General features: G+C 71.2%; 1 protein-coding gene across 1 annotated transcript; it reads right to left on the bottom strand.

Annotated features, from left to right (window-relative positions):
- Positions 1-2480: 2480 nt before the first annotated feature.
- FAM110A (family with sequence similarity 110 member A) lies at positions 2481-3497 on the bottom strand (the record flags this gene model as incomplete). Its single annotated transcript, XM_082007305.1, has 1 exon — positions 2481-3497. The coding sequence occupies one exon, from the start codon at positions 3495-3497 to the stop codon at positions 2481-2483; it is 1017 nt and encodes a 338-aa protein (XP_081863431.1).
- Positions 3498-9843: the final 6346 nt, after the last annotated feature.

Below are 9843 nucleotides of genomic sequence, written 5' to 3'. Positions count from 1 at the left end.
GCAGGGTCAGCCGACGAGTCCCGCCTCGGGAGCACGGCTCCTCGTGCACGCGTGTCTGCCTGCACACGCGCGCGAACACGGACGCGCACGCGCACGGACACGTGCACATAAACACATGTACACGCAAGCATGCGTGCACACGAACAAGCATGCACGCTGGGACACGCGTGCACGTGATCTCCTGCGCGCGCACGAGAACTCAGGGCTTTGCTTGGCCACGCAGCCGCGGCGGGTCATAGCCACGTAGGTCGTAGCCACGCAGGTCGCAGGACGCCAGAACCAAGCCGCGGGCCGGCAGCGCCTGGAGGGGACCCCTCGCCTGGGCAGCAGCAAATTTAGACCATGCCCTGGGACACGCCAGGCTCAGGAATCCGGCAGCACAGCTGGCCCCGGCCACCGGCGGGGAACCAGCTCCCGCAGAGCGAAGCCCCTCCCCGAGTGGGTGCCCGGAGTCCCCGTCACCCCCCAGCTTCCAGCTCCTCAGGGAGGCATCCGGCGCCCCACATGCCGCCATTAAGGATGTCCTGGGCGTGCGCTTCCTCCCCAGCCCGCCTTGTCGGCCTGACTCACGGGCCAGACTCCATCCCCGCGTCCTGCCCGCCGCGTCCCGGGCAGCCGCACCTGCCTGTACCCAAGCAGGAGCTGGACGGATCCTGCACCCAGGCCGGGGGCTCTGGGCAGACTGTGGGAGCCGGGCTGGGGTGGGAAATAATTCACCCCATGGGGGCTTTTTTGGGGACCCCGAGTGCTGGATGGAAGCCCCAGTCAAGGGGAGCCCCGGCGCTGCCCCGGCCAGCAGCCGCCCAGCCCTGGCTGTGCCGGAGGGAAGGGCTGGCTGGGGCGCGATGGGGCGGCAGCAGCTCTGGCCCCTTCGAAAATGAAACCTGCGGCACTGGGGCAGGCGGCTGGACCTTGTCCCCTGGCCTGTCACCGCCGCCGCGCACGTGGCATTTGCCGAGCGGCACCCACGCCAGGCAGGCTGGCTCCCTGCACATGGGATTTGCAGCCACGGCCCCACCGGCACCGCCAGAGCTGGACGGAGGCAGCGGCAGGGCCGGTGTCCACGCAGGGTCCCCTGGGTGCAGGCACTGGTGGCTTCGGTGTCACCTTCCCCAGCAGCCTCCTGCCCGCGTGGGATGCATCAGCATCGCAAGGAGCAGGGGGACCTCACCGGCGTGGGCAGCACCCGCGGTGCCGGGGGGCCGTGGCGCCTCGCGAGGCCGCCCGGGGATAACGCACGGGCGCTTTTCATCTTCAAACCGCTCTCTGCGCCGACTTTCATCCTTGTGCCTCCCCAGCCCACCTGGGAGGTCTCCGCTATCGCCGCCCCCATCTCACAGTCCCGGGGGGGCCAGGACTCAGCCAAGCTCGGCGGCGCTTTGCCAGAGCGGGGCGAGGAGGAAGAGGAGGGCTGCACGGTCGGCACGGTGCTGGCTGGGGCACAGAGGGGAATCCTGCCGGCCGGGGCTCTGCCGAGACCTGCCGGACCCAACCGCCGCCCCCGCCATGCCCGCCGGGCCCCGCGCTGGCACACCGCGGCGCAGCACCCATCGCTCCCGCCGGAACCCAGCCGCCGGGCACTGCCAGCCCCTGCTGAGCCGCGGGCAGCCCGGGGGTCCCTGCCCCATCCCGACCTCCACCACCTGGAGAGACAGCAACGCACACAGCCTCCAAAGCACGGAGATTTAATAAAACCGGCTGCATTACTTTTATTTACAGATCAAACATCAGGAAAAACAGTGGAAATGAGGAAACGACCAATAACCGTCGTCTTCATAAATAGCAGGCCCAGCGTGCCCGGGGCTGCGCGCCCGCTGGGGCCCGGGGCGGGACGCAGGCGCTGGCAGGCACTCACACAGCGCAGCCGAGCCGGAGGTCGGGTTTGTCTCCCCCCAAAGCACCCAGCTTCGCCCAGAAATTCCGCATTAAGGTGGGGGCCACCAGGATACGGCCCCCACCCCAGGCAGCGTGGTCCCCTCTGTGGGGGCTGCAGGGGGGCAGCTCCTTCCCCGGGGCTGTGTCCCTGCTCTGCGCAGGGGGAACCGGCACCTTACCCCCCGCCCATGGGTGCTGGTGAGGAGCAGGACAGGCAGGAGCTTCCAGCGGCGCAGGCAGGCCGACCACACACGGGCTCCCACGGGAGCGGGCGAGGGGACCTGGGGCGTTGGGGACAGGCCACACGGGGGGACACGTGTCCTCTGCCCTCCCGCAGGCTCACGGGGACCCGGCTCTCCAGTGTCGGCGTGGGGGTCTGTCAGAGCCAGACCTAGCGGGAAGGGTGCCCGGCCGCCACACCGGGGCTCCGCCGGTGCCGCTGTGGCATGGCGGGCAGGGAAGCAAGCGCAGGGGCTCAGTTCGAGGGTCCTGTCACCGCCGAAAGGTCCCTGCTCCTCTCGGGGCACTGCCTGCACCCCCTCCCCGTCCGGCATTGCCTGCTCGCGAGCAACGCGTCTCCGGTGCCCGCCGCCACCGCAGCACTGCTACACGTCAGAGACCTGCTGGGGCTCCCTGGCCTGGCGCAGCCCGTACAGCCACTTGATGACGCGGGCGTTGCGCTCGATGACGGAGATGCCATAAGGGACGCGCTCGGCCGGCTGCCCCTCCGGCGTGGCGGCGCTGGGCGGTGAGCGGCCGCCCTCCGAGCTGGCCGTGCTCACGCTGTGAAACTTGAGGGACACAATGTCGGAGCTGGCGCGGGCGAAGCGCTCGGCGCCCATGTCCTGCACCTCCTCGGGGTCGAGGCCGCAGTAGTTGAAGAAGCGCTCCAGGTCGGCGGTGGCCCGCGAGAGCCGGTCGCTCAGGTCCGACTTGGAGCGGTGCAGCAGGGGCTGCCGGCGGGCGCTCTCGGGGCGGGCGGGCGAGCTCCGCGCTGGGCCCGCAGGCAGCCCGCCCGGGACGGGGGACGCGGGCACCGGCGTCATCTGGCCTCGCGGAGCCCCGCAGGGACGGACGTCCACCCTCCGCACGGCCACGCTGCCGGGGGCCTTGGCAGCAGCGGGGGTCTCCGGCAGCTTGCCAGCACCCGCCGCCTCGCCGCCCAGCGCTGCCGGCGCCTCCGCCCTCCACTTGCGCTCCCAGCCCAGCGGGCTCTCCGCCTTGGGGAAGGGGCTGTCGCAGAGGTTGATGAGGTTGTTGAGGATCTCCAGGTCGAGGGAGGTCTTCGGGCTGCCAGCCTCGGCGTGGCGTGGCCCTGGGGGTGTCCTGCGGCTGGGGGTGAGCGCAGCCCGGCGCACCCCCGGGTTGAAGAGGGGCTGCTTGAGCAGCGGCGGCTTCACCGGCTCCTGCTTGGTGCTGGCGACCCGCTGGCTCTTCACGTACTTGGCCTTGTCGGCCTCCAGTCTCTCCACTGCGCTGGGCTTCCCAGCACCCGGCTCGGCGCGCCGGCGGAAATACGCGGGGCCCTTGCGGAGGATGCGGACAGGCATGGCCGAGGTGAAGGGCTCCGGCGCCGTCACCCCCTTCATGGCGCTGCTGGCTTGCAGCGCCTCAACGGGCATCCTCCAAGCCGACGCCGGGGCGCGGGGTGGGCAGCCGCCACGGGCAGCGAGGGGCTCACGTGCCGTCAGCTGCGAAGAGGGGCTGGAGTGAGGGGCGGTGGCTGGCGGGCGCTGCCTGCCTGCCTGGCCCCTGCCCGCACCCCGGCCCCGCCGGCAGACAAAGGCTGCACGGGGCTGTGCGGTGCCGCACTGTCTGCGCCGGCTGCGCCGGGCTTCCTATTTGAAGGGAGGGGCCACGCCTCCGCCTGCCGCCAAGGCCTCCCCGAAACGTCCCCTGGCCAATCCGCAGAGCGAGCCTGCTTCAAACCGCACCCGGGCCAATGAGGCCGGCGGGGAGGGCACCCCGGCCGCGGTGAGGGGCACCCCCGTGGATCGAGGCCAGGGCGGTGAGCGGCGGTTTGACCTGGCACCCCTCGCCGATGCTGTGCCCGCACCGCGAGTGCCCAGGGGTGCGTCGCCTGCGTCAAGGGGTGCATTGCCTGCACCCAGGGGAGCATCGCCCACGTCCCGGGGCGCACGACCCGTGCCCAGGGGTGCATCTCCCACACCAAGAGGTGCACCGCCTCCACCCAGCGGCGCATCCCCCGCGCCCAGGAGAGCACCGCCTGCTCCCAGGGGTGCATCCCCCAAGCTCAGGGGTGCATCACCCCCCCCACTCACCCACCACCCTGCTGGGCTGGGGGATTCAGGGCTCCACTCGCTCCGCTGCTGCTTCGGCTCTCAGTCCCCTCGCCAGCTCCGGGGCTGCTCCCAGTCTTCCCGCTCCCACCCTGCAGCTCCTTGGAAAGCCGCGGCGGGGCTTTCCACCCGTGCTTCCCCAGCCGAGGTGTGCCAGCAGCGGCGCTGGGGCCCCGTGCACCCCATGTCCTTGGGCCCCCGCCAACCCCAACAAGCACAGCCGCCCGCCCCAACGGTCGCACTGAGGCACCGGCGCGCCCACAGTGGGGGGGCCCGAACCAGCCCTGCACCCCTCTGCAGCCTGCTTTGGGCTGCCCCCCACACCCTTGCCATGGGTGGGCACAGCCGGTGGGGCTGTGGCGGGGGCCACGTGCGGGACGTGCAGGGTCGGACCTTCCCCACCTCCCCCTCCACCCCTATCGCCCTTCCCAGCCTGCTCTGAGAACCCACCTGGGGGACCCCAGCTCGGGGCACGGGCGAGCCCCGGAGGTAACAGCAAGCACCGGCACTCACCGGGTGCAGCGGTGGGCGCAGCAGGGGCCAGCGTGCCACGGCCCCGCTCCCTTCCATCGCCGTCAGCCGCTCGCTTGCGTGCACAACTTCCTGGGTGCAACCCAGGGCCCGTGCCAGCGTCAGCCGCGGGCAGCAGCAGCCAGCCCCAGCACCCACAGCACCGCGCCACGGCCACACCGAGCCACGGCTGCACCGCCTGCGAGCCCGTGTGCGCCAGCGTGTCGGCCCCGGCCCCCCAGGGTCTGTACCCCAAGGGGGTCCCTGCGCAGCAGCCACCCCGGCACACGGTGCCTGACGCGCTCTGATGGGCAAGCGGCCTGGGGGAGGCTGGCTGTCCCTGTCCCTGTCCCCTGCCCGGGGGACACGCTGCCTTCTGACCTGGAAAGGGTCTGCAGGGGGCCAGCCCGGTGTGGGGACAGCTGGGGTCGGTCCCAGCGCCAGCACAGACCCTCCTGCCCCCTCCCCGGGGGCAGCTTCCTGCACCCCTCTGCAGGGAGCCCAGCACGGGGGCGATCTGGGGACAGAGCCAGCACCAACGTCCTTGCTGGGCAAGGACAGGGACAGGCAGGGCAGGCAGGGCCCCCCCGCCGGAGCCATGCTTACAGCTCCCACGGGAAGCAGGGCCGGGCTGCGCTCGGCGCTGCGCAGATGCGCAGGCAGAGCCGGGTCCTGCAGCCCAGCCGGTCAGCAGAGACCCGGGGTGGTGGGGGCACTGGCTGCCAGCCGGGTGCCCGCGCAGCCCTCCCCTCAGTTCCAGCACTGCCCGGACCCCGTGCCCCACAGCAGCACCCTGCCAATGGCCGGCCCCGCTGCCCTCGTACCTTGTGCCAGGCTCAGGGAGGGCTCCCCAGCTCGGCACAGGGGTACAAACGTCCCCCCCCCAGGCAGGGCGAAGCAAGGAAATGTCCCCAAGTTGGGCGCTGGAGCTCAGCACGGTGCCAGAGGCTCAGCCCCGGGGCCAAGCCGCGGAGGGCATGGCTGTTGGGGTGCAGGGCCCCCCGGCACCGCCACCTGCGGCCGGCATGGGCTCCCTCCCCTGCCTGGCCAGCCGGGACGGCCCAGCCGGGCACAACCTGCTGCTCCGCATTCCTGCGGCGCTGAGCCGCGCACCCTGGCATGGCTGCGCTGAGCCAGGCTGCACCCAGCCGAGCTGAGCCGCCCTCCGAACAGCCCCCAAAACACAGCGACGTTATCCCATGCCCCGAGCCGGCCGGAGCGTGAGGATCCGAGCGCCAGGGCCAACAGCCCCGCTCATGCCGGGCAATGCCCAGCGTGGCCACAGCTCCTCTCTCTCCTGGTAGCCCAGTCGGGCTCGCTTGGCACACCGGATCACGTCCTGCCAGACAGCTGTGCCGTGCCGGGAGGTGTGCGGTTGTGCCTCCCCCTCACCGGGTGACCCGGCCCCACGCTGCTGGCACAGGACCGGCACGGGACCGGCACTGCCTCCACCACCTACCTGGATAGGCCCTGTGGTGTGGGAGCCTCCTCGGCACGGCTCAGCCGCCACGCTGCTTCTCCCTGCGTTTGTCCCGAGGGTGTCCCAATGTCCCCACGCCTCCTTCTCCCCAGCCACGTCCTCCCCTTCTCCCGGCGGGACGGTGGCTGGCCGGGCGCTGGAGCGGCTCCGTGCTGCGGCTGCTCCCGCTGAGTCAGCGCCGGGCGAGGACGCCCTCCGAGGCAGCTCACACGGGATTAAAACCACGGGGCATTCCTCCATGCCAGGCTGCGTCATGCAGCGTGACGGTAGCCAGTGACGTCCTGGCGCGAATGCTGGTTCAGCCTGCGGTGCCGGCCGGGCAGCGCGGATGCACGGCCTGAGCTGCTCACGCTGCCGAAGTCAAAACGTCTCTGGATGGCCCCTGCCCGCTGCGGGCGGAGGGTCCCGATGTCCTGCCGGCGCGTCAGGGAGAGGGGAAAATGCCCAGCCCTCGCGCGGGCAGGAGCTGCCGCCCGGCTCCCTGCGTGCCGCCAGCATGGCCGGCCAGCGGGGCCTGCTCTGATTTGGAAAACTCGCCTTGTTTCCCCATGCGCCCGGCAGCAACCCTCTGCGATACTCCAAAACGCAGGAAAATAACCTGAATAGCACCAAGGGAGGGGGCCGACTGGAGCAGGGTCACCGAGCCTGCGGTGCTGTGGACCTGCACCCAGCCCCGGGGTGGCTCGGGGGGCTGCCTGCCCCACGGTACGGGCACCTCCGGCAGCAAGGACGGGCTCTGCGCGGGGGCCGAGCCTTCGCGCCGTGCAGCGTGATTACGGCCGTGCGTTTTTCAAGCTGCCCTCGGAAGCGAGACGAGGCGCGGCGGAGGGAGAGGCGCTGAGCGAAGCACAGGGAAGACAGCCGGAGGGCCGCCCCGCGCGTGGGCCGCGGCGGCTCCGCGCAACGAGCCCGGTGCAACGGGTGAGGGCAGAGCCCGCGGGCGCCCGCCCAGCAGGGCCGTGTCCCCCGGCAGCCGCCGGGCCGGCGCGGGGTGCAGGCAGCCGGCTGCAGGCAGCTGCCCGGACACGTCCGGGCAGCCGGGTGCTTTTGGAGCGGGGCGTTGGAGCCGGGCAGCGCCCTGGAGCCTCGCCCTCCCTGGGAGCATCCCGGGACAGGTTTCAGGAGGGCGGCCCGCTGCCGGAGCGCTCCCCCAGCGCCCGGCTCAGCACCTCTGCCGCGGGGACGCGGGGACGGGGCAGGGCCGGAGGAACCGTGTTTGGGAAGAGAGGGCCAGGCGGGTGCTGACACCGGCTCCGCTCCCGCCTCCCGCAGAGGCTCGGGGCCTCGCGCCCCTTCGAGGACCTCCCGCGAGCGAAACGCAGCCGCCAACGAGCGAAAAACGTGCTCAGAGGCCAAACCCTCCCTGGAAGCGCCGGGTGGAGGCGGCTGCAGGTGCCCGGCAGCGCCCGTGGAGTGGTGAGGCCGGGGGCCGGGACTCGGCGCGGCTCGGGCAGCCCCAGGCAGGGGCGTCCCCGGAGCCGGGAGCCACCCCAACCCCCCCGTCCTGGCGGGTGCTAATTCCTGGTGTTTAATTACGGCCCGTTGCCGCGCCGAGGCTGCGCCCAGCTTTGCGGTGGGGAAATCGGCCCTGCACCACACGCCCTGACCCGGGGCGAGCCACCGCCTGCTCCTGCCTCAGTTTCCCCAGCTGCGGGCTCCGCAGAGCAGCTCCGCCGCGCGGGGACAGCTTTCCAAGGGACTCGGGGACTCAGAGGCGAAGCCCAGCATGGCCTTGCTCCCCGCTGCCCGCGGGCGGAGGGGAGGATGCTGCCCACATCCGGCTCTGCCCGTACATCTCCACAGCGGCCGCTCGGGGCCCGGAGCCGGGGAGGTGACAGATGGGGACGTGCTGGGCGCGAGGCCTTTGTCTGCGCGGCGGCGGCACGGACCCGCAGATGGCGGCTGCCGGCGGGGCCGGGGCCGCAGCCCGTGGCCAGGCGAGCACCGGGCCCTGGGGATCCGGCCCTTTTGTCGGGGTCTCACCTCCGGCAGCGGCCCCTTCCCGGCCGACCCCCACTAGTCTTTCAACTTTCAACTTGACCTGCTCCTTTCACATGGAAATGGGATGCAAATGGAGCCGGGGGGGGCTGCCAGGGGCCGGCGCTGCGACCTGCCAGCCGGTCCCCGCACCCACGTCTGGGGGGTCATACCCCCTCGCCTGGGATGGCCAGTGGTCCCTGGGGTGAGGGGTCCCCCTTGTCCCCCAGCAGGAAGACCATCGCCACCGCTTTCAGCTGAAAGCAGAGATTAGGGATGGCTGTTGCCGGGGCCGAGCCGGAGGACAGACCCCACTCTGCCAGGCTGCCGATCCCCCCGTGCCCTCCCACCGTCCGGGCGCCCCACAGCACAGGCAGCGCACGCCCACCGTGCCCACCCGGGGAGCCCCGCTGCACACCCCCCTGCGCCGGCTGCGGCTGGGGATGGGTGCCGGGCGGGGAGGGGGCTTCCCAGCGGGCCGGTCACCGGAGCCCAGCAAAGTCCCAAGGCCGGGGACTGCTCAGCTACCAAATGTTGCCATCTGCCTCTGGGGCCTTTGCGCGCATCTGCCGGGGGTGCAGAGGGGCGAGGGGCCGGGGGGCCGGGGGCTCAGCTGCGGCGCGGGGAGGGGGCGGAGGAGGCACAGCCGTCTCACACCGCGCAGGCAGGGCAGGCAGCACGTGTGGGGCGGACTTGGGTGCGGAACATGAAGCGGCGGCATGGGGGTCCCACACCCAGCACCCCCGCGGCTCCCCTGCCCCTGCCCCGCAGCCGTGTCCCCTTGGCAAGGGTCTCGCCGCTGGCTGCGTCAGTCCTTTGTGCTGCCAAATTAAACACAGGACAACTGCCGTCCCCTCCCCGTCCCCCACCCCGTGGACGCATGGGGACCTCAGCCGCCCCAGGGCCAGCCCGAGCTCCCCGCGCCTGGTTTCTGCCACCATCTTGGACCTGCTCCCCCCGGCCCCAGGTCCCCCTGGGCACCTGTGCTGGTTTTGGCTGGGATAGAGTTAATTTTCTCCGTAGGAGCGGGTTTGGAGCTATGTTTTGGATTTGTGCTGAAAACGGCGTTGATAACCCAGGAATGCTGCCGTTATCAGCGCGCCGGGCTCGCACAGCGCCAGGGCCTTTTCCGCTGCCCACGCAGCGAGCAGGCTGGGGGGGCAGAAGGAGCTGGGAGGGGACACGAGTGGGATCCCGCTGACCGAGGGATATCGCATCCATAGGGTGTCCATCATGTGATAAAGCCCGGGGGATGAAGGAGGAAGGGGGGACGTTCGGAGCGATGGCGTCTGCCTGCCCGAGTCACCGTTGGGCGCGCTGGAGCCCGGCTGTCGCGGGGCTGCCACGGGCGGCAGTGCAGGCATGCCTGCTGTTGCTTCGCTCGGGCACTCGGCTTTTGCTTTCCCTATTAAACGGTCTTTATCTCAACCCACCGGTTTTCTCCCTTTCACCCTTCCACCCTCTCCCCCAGCCCGCCGCGGCGAGCGCGGCTGGGTGGTGCTGAGCTGCCCTGCTGCGGCGAAACCACGGCCGTGCCCCCCGCGTGGTCCCACGCCGGCAGGCCGGCATGAGACGCCGGCCAGTCCTTGAGTGCTCAGCAGCAACCGAAAACATCAGCACGTTATCAACATTTTTTCATCCCAAAGACAAAACATAGTCTCCTGGAAGCTTCTAGCAAGAAAATTAATAATTCTATCCCAG

This window comes from Phaethon aethereus (assembly GCF_964289735.1).
Source record: "Phaethon aethereus genome assembly, chromosome: 16".
Classification (NCBI taxonomy): Eukaryota; Metazoa; Chordata; class Aves; order Phaethontiformes; family Phaethontidae; genus Phaethon; species Phaethon aethereus.
The sequence above is the reverse complement of the archived record's forward strand: the minus strand, read 5'-3'. Positions and strand labels throughout refer to the sequence as shown.